Source organism: Columba livia, chromosome 9, assembly GCF_036013475.1.
Source record: "Columba livia isolate bColLiv1 breed racing homer chromosome 9, bColLiv1.pat.W.v2, whole genome shotgun sequence".
Lineage (NCBI taxonomy): Eukaryota > Metazoa > Chordata > Aves > Columbiformes > Columbidae > Columba > Columba livia.
Genome location: NC_088610.1, coordinates 4,022,177 through 4,039,224, shown reverse-complemented (window position 1 = coordinate 4,039,224; position 17,048 = coordinate 4,022,177). Strand labels below are relative to the sequence as shown.

At 40.7% G+C, this 17,048-nt stretch overlaps 1 protein-coding gene across 3 annotated transcripts in view; it reads right to left on the bottom strand.

The window, feature by feature from the left end:
• Window positions 1-17,048, bottom strand: part of SERPINI1 (serpin family I member 1) — a 51,529-nt gene that overhangs the window by 18,775 nt on the left and 15,706 nt on the right. For all 3 annotated transcript variants that reach the window (XM_065073487.1, XM_065073488.1, XM_065073489.1), the window contains 4 exons: window positions 7,036-7,303; window positions 5,173-5,403; window positions 2,370-2,564; window positions 1,359-1,563 (listed from right to left, as the gene is read on the bottom strand). In XM_065073487.1, coding sequence (XP_064929559.1) covers window positions 1,359-1,563; window positions 2,370-2,564; window positions 5,173-5,403; window positions 7,036-7,285 — 881 coding nt within the window. In that variant the 5' untranslated portion in view covers window positions 7,286-7,303. The remainder of the gene's footprint in view (window positions 1-1,358; window positions 1,564-2,369; window positions 2,565-5,172; window positions 5,404-7,035; window positions 7,304-17,048) is intronic.

Below are 17,048 nucleotides of genomic sequence, written 5' to 3'. Positions count from 1 at the left end.
AGCTCCAAGAGAAAAGCAAACCAAGTCACAGGAGTAATGTACAATAGCTTCAGTATGTATACAGCCTGCAATGCAGCTCTTTGCTGCTCTCCCTGCTTCTTCAAAGGAAATGCCACTTAAAGAAAAGAAATCTTACTATGGGGCAGTGAAAAATAACCCCAAAACGCTGTTGCTTCCTCACCACTCTGACTCCAAGCAGAACGGGTTGAAAGAGAAGTGGAATTCCACCTCAAGTTGGCACCAGGGCACACTGACAGCACCAGTCCGTCTCAACAGAATCTATCCTGGCTAGCCTTGTATCACCGTGCTCAGCTGCTGTCAGCTTTGTGAAAGTTGTCTTTGCTTTGGAAAGGAAGCTGAAGAGCTGCAGGATTCTTTCTCTGCTCTTTATGTGTGAAAATGCAAACTCAAGTCTCCAAGTTGCCTGAAAACAACCAAATATTTTAACAATTAAAATTATTCACTATAGTTTACTTTTCCTGTGCCTTCCAATCCCTAACATTCTGTGATTCGGTGTAATAAGTAGAAGAGATCCAGTCAAATTTGTGATGTATTGTTACACAAACACTTCAGTGAAATCCTTATGAATCACTTGAAGGACATCATGATTCAACTGTACATTATTAGTGACTTGTAGTAGTAAACAACTCTGTTAAGTCAAGTGTAGGGCAAGCATGGAAAATATTTGAAGACAGATGAAACAGAATTCTAGGAAAGATAACTAAGTGGTATATGTGAGGAAATACAACAGTGCACACACAACTTATGTCTACAAATGAACTGACAGAAGTTTCATCCCTTCTGGTACTAATGTCTCGTTATTCTATTGCTCCTCTGAGGAAAAAGAAACCAGCACTTATTACAACTAAGAAAAAAAGACAAAAGACACAAATTGACTGGAATTATCTCTCAACACTAAACCATTTTTATCTACACAGACACACACCATTAGAACTTTTCCAATTAGCAGCACATAGAAATCTAATTAGGACCTAAATGAAACACTTTAGCTTTCGCTAATTCAGACTTGCAATATTTCTATGGTTCCCATCTAAATGGAACTTATCCATAACGAGTTCTGCAACTACTACAAGCATCACGCAGGGTGGATATATTCCTGATGATGAAATTCTCCTTTCCGGAGCTTACGCATGAAAGGGATGCAAACAGTGCTCATCTGTTCCTCAAACAACCGTCATTCTGCACTGCACCCCCTGGGCTTTCCTGTCAAACCAACCATTCCGTGGGTGCTGCACAACTGCAGCCTTGATCAAGATGTTCAAGTTTTACCTACTCTGCCACTCCATCAACTCAAATGCGGCCTTACCCATTCTATTGGCATGGGAGCACATGCTCACCTGGGTAAATACACTTCCACTTTTTGCTTCTTTACAGAATTGGCCCACTCATTAATCAAGGAGGCTTTGACCAGCGGTTCCAGTGTGACCAGCGGAACTTCCTGTCTGGAAAGAACAATCATCATACTCATCTCATCTCCCTCGTATGGTATTTCCAGAACTTGATAGATACCACCTGCTTCATTGGAGCCGTCACTGAACTCTCCTACAAAACAAAACCAACAATGAAAAAGGCTAGTAAAGTATTTTCTTTTGCCTTCACTGGAGATAAGGAAAAAAACCAGAAGGCTAATATTAGGTAGTGCTTATCAAATACTGGAACTAAAAATGACCCTCTTTATTCTGTTCTGTATCAAATGTATATTGGTTTCTTCATCATAGAATTCGAGGTTCACATGTGCTTTCTTAAAATAAACAAACAAGCTTATGCAATCACCGTGTTTATAGATAATCACACTTCTGAACCTATTACCCAACTTTGATTGCTTAGAGAGAAGTCTAGAAGTTGTTCAAGCTGCCAAGACTTTCATAGAAATAGGCAGAGGGTTTTTTTTATTCAGAAGAGATAATTTGTCAATGATGAGACTGTAGAACCCATTTAGACTTCAAGCTTCAGATAAAAACAATCATTAGTTCTGCTGTTCAAAAAAAACCCTATTTTACCTTTCTAAGGATATTACAACAGTAAGAGCAAACATTTGTTTTAATACTTAGCACAGCACAAGAACAATATTTTAGTGAGAAGCAGGACTAGCTCAAGCACTGTAAAGAGGTTCGATAAAATGGATAAACATTCTGAAACCCATCATGTTGCACCAAACACATACCTAAGAACGTAATCAAGAAAGTCATTATGCATGTTGCTGTCTAGTTATAATACACAAGCACACACAAAAAGAGTCCCTTCATAGTTTAAAGTTGTAGGTGAAAAACAGACAATACAAATGAATATTACTGCAACAAACCTATTACGGGAAGACTTAGCTTTAAATTGCTAAAGCTCCAACTCACCATAGTAAAACTCTCCCTGTTGGTACATCATTGGAATCTGCACTTCACTTTCATCATCTTTAGTGAAAGAGAAAGTTCTTGTATTTTCAGGTCTGAACTGTGATTTCCAGTTGCCTTTAAAGTAGATTGCGTTGATGAGAGCCAAATGAGTTAGAGCACCAAAATCTCTTGAAGACACGAAATCTTTGATCATATCTAAGAGGAAAACCAACTGTCAGTCTGCATGTCAAATTGAGCATTAAATCAAAACTTAAGACAGCTTGAAAAATGCAAGAAAATAAAAAGCCGTGCTACCGTGTAATTTCCAATTCAGATGTTTGATTAAATCTCAAATTAAACTGCCAGTGTTTTGTAAACCTAAATCACAGTGTAGGTGTGTGAACCCTTCCATCAAGTACACGCTAGTCAAGTGTTTCTTGATCGCTACTTAAGCACAGCCCACAATGAAAGTGAGCGGAAAAGGGGTCGTGTAAGGAATGTTTACCCTGGTGCTACAATAAGAGTTCAGCACTATGGTCTTAAGGTCAGAACTTGTACAAACTTCGGTTCCAATCCAAAGAAGCACTTAAAAGGGTGCTTAATTTAAACTGTATAAGGGTACCCATTGGAAATCCACCTGGGCCAAGTCTGAAGGAACCATTCAGTTTCTAACCCTGAAAAAACTTCAGAGTAAGGACTAATAAAAACAAAGAAAAAACCCCACAAGCAAAGAAAAACACATAACAAAACACAAAAAATGCACATAAATTTACAGCATTTGATGCAGTGACGTTAGCTCCTGAAAAGCAAAAGAGAAAAACCATCTAGCATCTGCTCTATTCATGGGAGGTATGGCAGCTGAGCACGGCAGCTGCTTCGCGCCTACTCCTCAATAAGTCATTTCCATCAGAAAACAGTCTGTTACCTGCTTTAGCTCATCTTAGACGGCTTGCTTTGCAGCAAAATCGTTTCAAGTTTGTTAAATTTGGTGCTCTGACCAGATTTGTGACTATTCTTGAAGAATTACAGCCTCCTTCAGACAGCTCTTTCTTACTTCTATTTTTAACCGACATTGCACTGCAAACACATTCTTCAGTCTGATTATTATTTCTTAATCCACAGTTTAAAATACAAATTAATTCTGCTTTCTAGAGCATATGACATTGACTAACTGGTAAAAAACTTATTTATCATATGGTAGAATTCCTTTTAGGTTACTCTTTGTACTTAGAAATGAGATGCGACTTATCCTTCGACCCTCACTCCCTGTGCTTAGGAAACAAAAAGGAAAAATTCAGAAGGAATATACTTCCAGTTTTTCCATTTTTATTTGGTACATCATATTCCCTTATATTTTCAGCCTTGTCTTGTTAATACACTAGTGTAACGTTAAGAATTTTTCCGGTTGGAGAAATCGTTGACAGTTACGTTTTCCGCTCCGAGCCTCCCATCACACCTAACGTGCTGGGATTGGAAACTTGCCTGCCTTGTGCCCCTTTCCTAATGAGAAAATGAGCCGCGTCCTCCGAGCCGGCAGGAGAGAATGAGATGCAGCGGTCAGGGACAGGGCTGAGGGACCAGTACTATCACAACCTATAGCTCAGAGACCTCAGCTCCTGCCAGGGCAATGGCCACCAGCTCGGGCAGCGCGTTTAGCAGCTGTTAAGCAGAAGAACTTGCCGTTCTTTCAAATAGAAAGAGCATTTTCTTATCCTTTCCCTTCTCTGAAAACACTCTGCAGTCTGCTGCATCACTTATATCCCCTCTATTTCTGTAGCATGAGACAAAGGGCAGAATTTATTATGAATATGATAGCTGGCATTTTCACTTGGAAAAAAAACAGGTAATTTCCAAAATGGAATAAAAGCATTATAAGGTGGTTTTCCGCTTTAGTGCGATAGATTACCATAAAGCGTTACGGATTCTTAAACGCTCAGACTGCACGTTGATATGTTAATTCCATACAGAGGATTTCCAACACCTTCACATTTACAACAGTACAAGTGGTGTTGGAGCCAGACCCCTGGGGAATGACTCTTAAAACATCAACCTCCAGAGTGTGCCGGATGAACTAGAACAAGACTCTGCTTTGATCCCTACAACAGGGGACTAACTTCACTTCCATACCTTGAGGCTCTGCATGTATTGAGACAATATCACATCTCTGGGATTCCACAAGCGAAGCAAGCACATCATGTGGATCTGAATATGCATATTCACATCTGCAACTTTGCGCTTACTCCCCTGCTGCAAATTTCTGTTGTGAAACTCTGACAGTTTCCTTGAAATCAATGAGACTCTCAGCATGCTATCTAGTTTCCTCATTACAGGGTCAGATTCTGTGGCTCCAAATTAGCTTCTGTATTTGTTAGTATTCTGTTTCTCAGCACCTTGTAACTATGAGTTCCTCAGAGAACTAGTGATACTCCACACATCCAAAGCATAGGCCAATAACCCCTTCACAGACAGTTTTTCCTACAGTTAGCAATAGTACTTTTTAAATTTTTGTAGTTTAATACAAAAGTCACTATTAAAATGCCTACCATTAAAGCATTCTCATTTGGCAAACGCTATGAGCACTTTAAGATAAGACAGAGGAAAAAATATTTAGATACTATGATTAACAATAGCTAATATTACTTAAGACAGATTGTCCTTGCACAGGAAAAGAAATACAATTTCAGAGAGCTGATACTGGGATTCTTTTCACATGAGGAGATACTTCAGTCTCACACAGAACAGATAAAAGCCAAAGCAACATTTCAAAACCACTGTACAAGTTTGGAAACTGCAAGAGGAATATAAAAGAACCACGTGGACTTACTATTTGTATGATTCTCCACCCATTTATTGATGTGGGCAGCTACAGCTGCACTTTGGCTGAAATCTGTGTTCTCTACTTCAGCTTTAAAGTATTTTTTCACCAACTGCAGAAATTTGTCACTGATATGAAACCCGTTCTGCACATAGAGAGCGTTAGCGATATTCAGAACATAATGACTTTCTTCAGTAGTTGCCATATCAGAAAGTTCCTTCAAGAAGGTAAACTCCTCACCTGAGGAAAGAAAAATACATTGAGTGTTTCAGAAAAGAAACTTATTCCATTTTTTTTTCCTGCTGGAAATTAAACACATCTTCATAAAAAAAGGGTTTTTTTAATAAACTTGTTTCTAAACCTAAACACACATTCAGATCTGAAAGAACAATCTACAAGGCAGAACATACTATTTAAAGCTTATTTTTTCTACTACCTGTAATTAGTGTAATTAACAAGACATTTGGATCCCATCACACACAAAGCTATCAATGGTAATCCTTTCAACACCAGAAGAGTAATTACAAAAAACGATTCTAAGTCACACTCTTGTGTCTTGCCATCACAAATGGCAAAACAGCATTTGCTACATCCTAAAAGGCAGCTCTTGGAGGGAAAATGAACTTCAAGTTTTGAAGTCAAGGACTTCCCCATAGATTTCTCTCAGCCAAAAAACAGGTTCAGAATTCCCCAGGATCCTGCATGGGGTAGAACAAGATCATTTGCTTGAATAATAAGGAATCCTGAGTAGGACTGAAGTAGGTATTTTTTTAAGATAGAAAGCTTGTACTGTTGCATTGGCTACCTGGAGCTGAAGTTTCTAATTCATTTTTAAAAACAATTTAAAAATTGAATGCAATGATACATTCCAAGCAGAAATCATTGGAGTATTTCACCAAATAGCCCTCACATGCAGGAACAGTGAATGGCTCGGGTCAAGTCAACTCCATAACTTCTTCAATTATAGCTAGGGGATAATTTATCAACGTTTCAGAGACAAACTGCAGAACTGAATATGTGTTGTAGTCTCCCCAGAGCATTATCCAGCGTTGAACTCATTTTGAACACCGTATTCACAAATTATTCCCCAAGATGCTTTTGCTGAAGACTTAAAGTCTAGTACATTATATATCATCACTTGGACATCAGAATTCATTAAAATTGCATCTTCAAAGTAATTTTTGCCATTTCCTCGTCCCCTCCATGTGCAGTCACATGCCAGTTGCTCGCACCCCACAGTACAGCATTGATCCACACACGACTCAGCTCATCCCCTACCACAGGTGGGACTGGCTGGTAATATCGTTCTCCGCAAAATAAATCAATCCTGTTTCTAAAAGGCTGATGGAAACACGTGCTGAAACAGTCAAGATGCTTATATTTCCTAAATTAGCTTGTATATCTGTATGTGACGTTATGCAATGCAGACGGACCATTTCGGATATAGAATCAGGGTAAAGAACCTACAGGTTCTACCTCCAAGAAGCAAAGAAGTTGTATCAAAGCAGGAGACTCTTGCAGTTAAATTACTAAGATTCTCATATTTTCTTATGAGGAATATCGCTAAACTACTACTTTCCTTTTCAGGTTTCATTATAACCTCTGAAAAGGACGTTTCTAAAAATCTTCTTGTAACTCTGGAGCAAAGGCATGTTTATTTTGCAGAAAGAATCCAAGATCAACAGTTAACTGCAATTGCTGAAAATTAAGGGCCGTACATTGGCATCTCCCAGTTTATGCAGAATCCACCACAGCTTCAGCCACCTGGTTCATAACCCAGAGACATGCCCAGGCCGCTTTTGCTGTTCGGGCATCACCAACTGTTTCTTTAAGACAAAAGCTCCATAATACAACGTGACTAAAAGGTCTTACCATTTTTTAAGCTGTCAAAACCCATGGAATGTCGAATTTCTTTCAGAGTGGTTCCGTGGGCTCCAAGCTCTACCATTCCCATGGCTAGTGCAATGCTCAGAGGAGAGAAGAGAATATTCTCATCTTCTCTTGTAGCTCGCAGCTGGTTGTAAACGTTCACGGAAAGCTCAGCAATGGTTTCATCAGGAAGATTTGTCTTGACAGCTTTGCTTGGCAAAACAAGCAAAGACAACAGTCCAAGGAAATACATGTCTTGAGATTCTAGGATCTGCAAGAGAAATTTTAGAGAAAATAGTTTAACCTTCTTTAAGTAATAAAAGATTCAACTCAAGAGAGGAGAAAAAAGAAAGTTAAACTTTTAGTTTCTAATCTGTGTGGAAAAAAATAATTATGGATTTCAATACACAATTCAGTTGTTTGGAGGAGAAAGTAACACATACGCTGTTCCCACTGAAGTAATGGTCTACTTCCAAAAATAAAAAACAAAACCAAAACTACTTCATTATGTGACTTTATGCTTTTGAAATCTTTCAGCAAGAGATGAACAAAACACAGCTTCTACGGAAAAAGACCTCAAAGACACAGCCTTTCCTACTTCTACTTTTTAATTTTGCTGTTGTTGTTAAGCAACGCTGACCTGGAATTGGTGTGTATTTCTGTCCTTTTTCACCAAGGAGACTTAAAAATCCACCTTTCTTTCATTTGACCTTTCAGCAAGATGCAACTTATTCATCTAAGTCCCCCTAAGCCCCAAAATGATACAACTATTTCAAGTGGTGTAAGAGAGCTTGCCAGCACGGGTGATAAACGAAATGTACCATGATGTTGCTCAGCTGCAAAACACATGGCAAGCGGCCAAAAAATTCTTTGAAAGAAAAATAAATCATGCCTTAGTTACCAAATGAAATCCCTTTTGTTAGTAAACAATGGTGAAAAGATGGGTCGTTATGCTAGCTGAAGGACAACAGCTGCTCAGAGATCTTTAGAGGGTAAAGTTAAGATCCAAATAGGGGAAACAAGACAGTAAACTGAGTGGAAAAAAGGGTTAGCACTAATGCTTTTGACTAATCCACCCTCCAAGCTTTGCTAAACCGCTTCAGGAAGCAGCAGATCTCAATCTATCCCAGTTTAGCTCATCACACGACTACCAACACTAAAATTCCAGCTCCTGGAGCAGCGTTTGTGTGTCTCCATGCTTCCACTTGTCCTTTGGACTCCATGCTGCCTCAGCATCTCACCCAAGTGTCCTGGGGCAGAAATGCCAAACCAACGGAGCCTGCACTTCAGTTCTTCCTCTTGGCCACTTAAAACGCATCACAAGGTGGATGGATGATGGCAGAGCGGTGGATGTGGTCTACCTTGACTTCAGTAAAGCCTTTGACACAGTCTCCCACAGCATCCTCACAGCTAAGTTGAGGAGGTGTGGTGTAGATAATAGACTAGTGAGGTGGGTTGCAAACTGGCTTAAGGAGAGAAGCCAAAGAGTGGTAATCAATGGTGCAGAATCCAGTTGGAGGCCAGTATCTAGTGGAGTGCCTCAGGGGTCAGTGCTGGGGCCAATGTTATTCAACATATTCATTAACGATTTAGACGAGGGAATAGAGTGTACTATCAGCAAGTTTGCTGATGACACCAAGCTGGGAGGGGTGGCTGACACACCAGAAGGCTGTGATGCCATCCAGAGAACTGGACAGGCTGGAGAGTTGGGTGGGGAATAACCTAATGAAATTTAACAAGGGAAAGTGTAGAGTCCTGTATCTGGGCAGGAACAACCCCAGGTTCCAGTATAGGTTGGGAAATTACATATTAGAGAGCAGTGTAGGGGAAAGGGACCTGGGGGTCCTGGTGGACAACAGGATGACCATGAGCCAGCACTGGGCCCTTGTGGCCAGGAAGGCCAATGGCATCCTGGGGTGTATTAGAAGGGGGGTGGCTAGTAGATCGAGAGAGGTCCTCCTTCCCCTCTACTCCGCCCTGGTGAGACCACATCTGGAATATTGTGTCCAGTTCTGGACCCCTCAGTTCAAGAAGGACAGGGAACTGCTGGAGAGGGTCCAGCGTAGGGCAACAAAGATGATTAAGGGAGTAGAGCACCTCTCTTATGAAGAAAGGCTGAGGGAGCTGGGGCTCTTTAGTTTGGAGAAGAGGAGACTAAGGGGGGACCTCATTAATGTTTATAAATATATAAAGGGTGAGTGCCATGAGGATGGAGCCAGGCTCTTCTCAGGGGCAAACAACGATAGGACAAGGGGTAATGGGATCAAGCTGGAACACAAGAGGTTCCACTTAAATTTGAGAAAAAACTTCTTCTCAGTACAGGTGACAGACACTGGCCCAGGCTGCCCAGGGGGGTTGTGGAGTCTCCTTCTCTGCAGACATTCAAAACCCACCTGGACATGTTCCTGTGCGACCTCACCTGGGCGTTGCTGCTCCAGCAGGGGGATTGGACTCGATGATCTTTTGAGGTCCCTTCCAATCCCAAACATACTGTGATACAAAGCAAAGTTTCCTGAAGCAGTAGCTTTAGTCCAAAAGTGTTTACATGCTGCTGTGTCAGCACGGGACAAATTTATGGGAATGTGCTATTCTGTCGCTCGGCTGAAATCAATTTGCATTCACCCAGCCCAAGCATCTCTGCTTTGTGCTTCCCAGCTCTGCAGCTCCCACGGCTTTGTATGCACCTGACACCCTTAGTAAGCTCTACACAACGTTAATATTATACATTACTCTTCAAAGGACTACATAGCATTATCTAATTAGCTCGCACAACACAGAACGATACACAATTCAAGCATTATTACTCCCATTTTATAGCTGAGAAAATATAAAAGCAACACATACATGCCGTGGCAGCAAGCAATGTAGTCACTAGTTAGGATTCTTCTTGCCCGCAGATTGGCCTTTTGTTTATTTTAGCACTGAAAAAATTGAAGAGATGAACGGGTGCAGCAATCACATGTGCTTGAGGGGAAAAGGGCAACAGGGTAAGGAGAGCCTTATTTCTCCTTTCTGATTATTGCTCCCATATATGTAAGAAATACAACCCTTTCAGTGCTTCTAACAAGCCCTCTTCTATGCCAGCATCATCTCTCCGGACTACCTGATCGATCTCTCTTCGAGATATTCTCAGCATGATATGTTATTCTATTTAAGAACAGAACACAATAAGTTATACGAGCTTAAGTCACCAGCTTCAGATTGTGCTTATTACTTGATGAATACATATTTTAGAACACTTACAACCCTTCCCAGCACTTCACTGCCACCCAAAAGAAAACAGTCTGGGCCATGACCATCACTATTTATCTCATAAAGGCTGAGAATCTCTTTATTTTTTCCAAATATTATCACCAAACCACAAAGTTGCCCAATAACTGCTTTTAAAACGGGAAATTTCCCCAGCCTTTTATAGTTGCAGGGGCAGCTATTCCACACTCCCATCACTGATATTTATGTGCCAGACAGTCTCAAATAATCGCAGGAGGGAGGCAGTGGGGAAATTGATACAACTCAGTGAAAGGCTTAACATGTAGGCTAGACTATTTGGATGCTAGTAAGATATTTGGTATCAGACAATTATATATATATATATATATATATGTACACAAATCAAAATCATCTTTCTTCCTGACCACTCTACAAAAGCTTCTCATGTGAAACAATCAAGTTATAATATTTTTAATTATTTAGTTGGACAAAAATATATAGTAAGTACATGGATGAGGACAAATAAAGTTAATATTGAAATGCTCTTACAAGACAAAGTACCAAATTAGTTTTTAAATACATGGTTCAATCCCATTGATGGCAAAGCAAGAGGTTAAGCTGTGCGGAATTAAAGTTCCCAGTAGGAATGAAAGCCAAACACTTCAGATCTCCCCCCTCCACAACGCTTTTAGCCTAGAGAGGTTTTCTAATGAGAGTTTCACAGTGAAGTTGGCCATATACATGTCCAGGGAAGAAGAAAGGAGTCAAGGAGGTGGGCACGAGCACCCCGGTACACACACAGGGTACGACCAGCTCTTGTGCTGGCAGCAACTCTGAAGATACTGGTGAAAACACAGCTCTCTGACAAGGTCCAGATAAGAGTACAAGGCAAGGGAAGATGTTTCAAAGCAAACCAAAGCTCTGTAGGAGACGGTAAGTGGGGAGAAGACTAAAACAGAACAGATGAAGCCTTGCCAGCCAGTGTGAAAATGGTCTAATGTGAGACATCTGTGGTAAATTCTTCAGTCCAATTCTCCTTGCACTTCTGGTACAAGCATATACTGTTCCGCTGACACCTGGGAATCCAGCTCTTAATTATCATTCTAGTCATGACAGTTGCTGCTTCTGATTCTGCTTTACTTTAGGCAATATTATGTTTGGTTTTATGCTTCCTCATGCAGCAGGTCTTGATCCAGCAAACAGCTGAGTGCTCCTTGCGGTGCAGCATCTCCTCAGCATCTCTCAGCCACAGTCGAGGGCACTCTCTTTTGTTTCTCCAGCAATACAGGGAGCGTATTTTAAAATTGACTGTACCCTATTCAAACGTACTTTAAGTGAAGGAAATGAAGCTGAACAGAATGTCCAGGAAGTCAACAATTCTCTTGAGTATAATCAAACTTAAGTCGGTCTTTTTAGACTATTCCTCAGAGTGATCAGCAGTACAGTCTGCCATAGCTGTTCTGCACCTGCGCAATCCAGTTAAAATAATACTGCATCACCTGAAAAGGAGTCAAAGTCCACATTGAACAGTGTTTGAAACTGATGGTTTTTTTAAATGTTACTGTGTGTATTTTGCATTTATTGACTACCTATATGAATGAAAAAAGCTGTTAAAATTACCTTCACTCCTCAATCACACAGTTGTTAAGATCAAAGATATTAATTTCTTATTTGAGGGCCAAGGTCAGATAGAATCTAAGCTCTACTTTATCTTAATCGAGGCATGAACACCACTCTCTCCTTCCAGGCAATCAAAGAACCAGCACAAACAGACAAATACTCTCCTTGCAACAGCCTCTTCTTGACAAACAGTTGTGTATCACAAATCACTCTTGCTAAAGACATTTCTCAGAGTACTGGTTTCGTTCTTACTTGCAACGGTTCTCAGGAAAAAACCAGCAACAGAATACTAAACAATGCGGTATTGCTTCAAAAAACCTGAGAAACATCTGTAACCTCTAGATGGGACCTTATTGCACAGTTATACCCACACAGGTGTATTTGGCAACTTCTACGACAACTTCACTGTAATTGGCTTCTCAAACATACATCTACATCTTTACTTGAATACCAGCTCCACTCTGTTTGACGTTCCTGTGTGATTCTTCTGGTGTTCAGGCATTGGAATGGCTGCCCAGGGAGGTGCTGGACTCGCCGTCCCTGGAGGTTTTTAAACTGAGCTTGGACATGGCACTTAGTGCCATGATCTAGTAAACGGACTAGAGTTGGACCAAGGGTTGGACTCAATGATCTCTGAGGTCTTTTCCAACCCAGTCGATTCTGTGATTCTGTGATTCCACTCTGGGTACAGAGACATGCCTGGTTTGTCTGAGGGCTTCTGGACACTGTTCTGTACTCGTTTTAAGAGTTTCTTGGAGTCAATTTAAAGGAAAGGAATTCCTCTTTCTGATTTTTTTTGTCACTTTCCTCACGCATTACTAAAAGAATTCTTAAAAAAAAGACATTCCAGATACATGTTGTGCAGTAGGTACTTGCATTGAGGCCATGACTAGTTCAATTCCCAGGAAACTTCTTCATTCAAAATAACAGAAACCTTCTGTAAAGATTTAATCAGTCCTGAAAGACCAACCTGTCACGTTTCCACACCAGGTCACAACCAGCCTGGGCTACGGGCAGCATTTCTGTCCACTTGCCCGTGGCCAGCACAGGTGCACTCCTGTACACAGGCACAACACACACCAGCTTTAGTGATGTTTGAAGAAAAACATTCATAGGCTAGAATAGAGGACTGATTAACTATAGATCTTGCCTTTCCCCAAGCATACGGCTGCAATGACTAAGAGGAAGCAGAAAAACATCGCCCCCTCACACCCACAAACGCTGAACTATTCGGTTTGGTACATATGCTTTCAGAAAAATGCAAAAGGGGCAAGCATCCTCTGTAAGCCAAGATATTTTGAGAGACATATCAAACTCAAACTGAGTTCACAGACATGAAGTACCATGAATTTTGAAACAGCAAGAACTGGGCTCAGTGTGGGAAGGTGCCAAAAATTCAGTTAAGGGTTAAATTCCAGTACCTTGTGCATGCCAGACAGGTTGAAAAAAGGGGTTATAATTTCCCTTGTCTTTCACACCTTTACAGACTGTGGGTTTTATAAAGAAATCCATTTATGGCTTTAAAAACCTACCAAATAAAACTGTGATACATCACCTTAGTTCCTCAGCACACAGACTAAACTAAGATTAGTTGCATTAAAGATTACACTTGGCTACAAGCAAGCTAAACACTGAAGGTGTGGGAAGCACAAACAAGAGGAATTGCTGATTCCTTCTGATCAGTGTAGGAAAGAAACACTCCAGGAAAAAATCAAGTGTGGTAACAGGACTGATTACATCCTCTCCTGTAAAGAAGAGCATCTGCAGGAACGATTTTATAAAGTGAGATATGAATTTACTGAGGGCTCTAGGTAGGAGCTGGGTGCCTCCTCCTTCCCCTCAAAAACACTCACAGATGTATCATGGTTTGACAGATAATTACAAAAGGATGGACAAGTTTGGTGAAATTCAGTCACTAGTGCTTTTCCAGTTAGTAAACATGACAATCGCCACAGGCACCTTTACTCTAGAAGATTTCTTGTTGACAATCTTATCAACTAACACAGTATCAAAGAGGGAGGAACTGCATAACTAGTAATAATAATTTAGAAAATCAATCCGAACAGCCACCAGTGAAGAGCAGAGATGCACTGAGCAGTTTGCAAGCCCATCAGCTGCTCCCAGGACCAGGCTCGGTTGTCATGGCTACCCCAGGGATGTGCAGAGGAGGGACCAGCATAAGGCTGAGCTCAAACTCCCAGGCTGAGCTCTGGGCCGCCTTAGGCTTGCCTCGGGCGCTGCCCTGCAACAACAGGCAAACGGGGCTGCTACCACACATCTCCAGGTTCTCACAAATCCACTCAATGCGTTTGTACTGCAGAACAATTTCAGTATAATTATTTTCAATCCTTTCTGCTTTGTCCAGTAATCCAACCTTTCAGATCTTTACTTCAAGACTGGGCAAAAACCTCCTTCAGCAATGCTAGCCGGAGACGCAAAGTACTCTCACACCTGGAACACTGTGGTTTTAACTGTAGAAAATCCCACAGGTACAATATGGCACTTCCATCAATTGCTGACTTTGTTCATCATCCTTTTCCTGCATGCCCTTCAGCCGCTCTCTCCCTCCAGCACACGGACTGACAGACAGTGTGATGTGAAACAACGTAGAACCTGAGTTGGCTTAACCTGAAAAATGATTTCTTTTACATAAGTGCAAACAGGCAAAAAAATCTACATCCTACCAAGTGGTGTAAGGGTTTGCTTAGACAATCCACTGGGAAACGCTTACACCTAGAACCGAGACACAGGAGAGTCTGCCTGAAGGTGATGGGAGGTAAATGAAAGGACCAGGTCTCAGAACAACAGGTATGTGATTCATGAGGTATTATTGCTTGTGGCCAGAAGAATATACCCAAGGAAATGGGACAATAATTAGATGTCCATGAAATGTTTTAAGTTAGGGCTGTCACAGACAGTGCAAGCAGTACATGGAGGTATCTACAAAGTACCTTGGTTACTAGAAGTAGCTTGGTTATTGGAAGCAGCAACAACCACGTGAAATCTTACACAGGTCTTGGTACCAGGCAGGCACACAAATGCTATGACACCTATTATATTTAGCCAGCAAGTCAACTCCTTCATATTAGGGTACATATTTACATTTTCTGTGTTGCAAAAAACATTTGTCCTTAGCTGATGTGAGCATATGACCCTGTCAAACAGATTCTACAGACACATCTAGAATCATTAATCCCATTTGAATCTGTTTGTTTCAGAGATGTGCAATGACATCTATATTTCAATCTGCGCAAACATTAGTATTAAAATTGTGGGATTTTATCATCATCTGTCAATTATGGAGTCGCTGCCTTCTGGAGCAGGAAACCTTGAGGTCAATGTCATTAAAAAGCAGCACACTAACAATATATCAAGTACTGGGGTATTTAAACCTCTAGTATATAGAAACTAAAACAATGGAGAGTCATTCTATAAGTGTTTGGACCATACTAAAACCTTGCTCTCCAACACACAGCAATGCATGCCCCTCAGGATTCTATATTTCTGTTTTATTAATTGACCTCATAACAGCAGCAGCTTCGAGAAAACCTGAAAGGAAAATGGTACACTGCAAACTTTCATATTGACAATTTCTACCATTAAATCCCAAATGTTTTTAAACTTTCCTGGAGCTTGGCACTGAGTCACCAACCTGCTGAGGCAATTATGCAAGCCAAAGTTGTCTTAATTGAGCTTCCTCAAGCATAATCCCTCAGCTCCAATTAAAAAATAAAAAGAGATGCTGAGAAGCCATGTCCAAAATACTTAAATTTGAATAGCCTAAAGCAAACATCTAAATTCATGCCTAGACAATTATGAAAAGGTGGTCTTATTTCATAGAGTATTACTGTAAGGCCTGTAATTGTGAGGCCCCATATACAATTTTTCTATTTGTTTTTTCTATCTAGAAATAAAAAAAACCTCTTATAAATCCTTTGGCATTGTGACAGTTACAATGTTTCCCACAAAGTAAAAGCTACGAATAAGAAAACACAAATCAAACAAGCTCTGTGAAGGATAAGCCTTGAAGTATTAGAGAATTTAGGATTTCTGAAGGTTCAGAGTTGGGGGTGTGCACATGTCTCTTCTAAGAAAGTCAAAAAAGCCCAACTGGGGTGAGAATCAAGAGACTGAAACGCTATTGAGCACCTGCTTTCAACAGATCAAAAGGAGGGGTCTACCTGTTAAGTTCCATAAAAGCATCTTAACCAGGCATAGACCAATGGCTTTTTTTTACATATCTTTATTTTAGCGAGGGTTGTCAGTCCTGTCCACCACTCCAAATGAGGTCGCTCTCAGTCATACTGATCTCATGGTGAGGATGTTGATTTGGTTCCACTATGGTGGGAGGGACGAGGCCCAGACAGTGGAGCTGAGGTTGGGTCTTCGGGGCTCTTCAGAAACCATTACGACAAGTTGCACTTTTGGATTTGTTATCTTTTGAATGAAGAGGCCGGCGTAGTACGTCACTCACAGTGGAACCATCTAAGGAAGATATCCCAAATGACACAGTAGATTATTTTCTCTCCCTCAGATTTCCTTAGGGTTGTTTGGGAAAGGAGAGGAGAGGATGTGATCAGATCCTGTAGTAGTCATTTTCTACCAGAAGCAGAGAGACGGCACACTGCAATCAGTTGTTTCAAATACAAGAACAACTTCTTGCCTGTTCTTGCGCACACTGAATTCCCTTACTTACAGTCAGCCACATTTCTGTTACTTTACTGTGCAGTTCAGTTGATGAGCAATCTCCCAGAAGCGAGCTCCCAACTATAATTTAATTAAAAGGGCAGTAGCGAAGTTTCACCATATGCAACTGCCAGATGCAATCATTGCAGTTTAAGTCTAAAGGCGACGTTACTCCCTGTACTGGAGCGTAGTTTTATAAGCACTGAAAGCTGTCACTTATGTCACAGACATTGCCGTAATGCATGATGATATTACCGTTTCAGCAGAACCAAAAAATATTAATAATACATTTTGTGAAAGCATTTACAGCAAGCGAGTTCGGAACATGATGTTTCAAACACCATACACTTTTTCTTGCAACTCCATAAAGTCACTTGAGATATGTTACATTAAACTATATACTTTGCCTGGCATTATATTAATACAACATCTCACAGGCAATTTTGAACTTCCAGAAGTTGGACTGAAGGACACAACTAATTAGAGATAAACAAAAACAG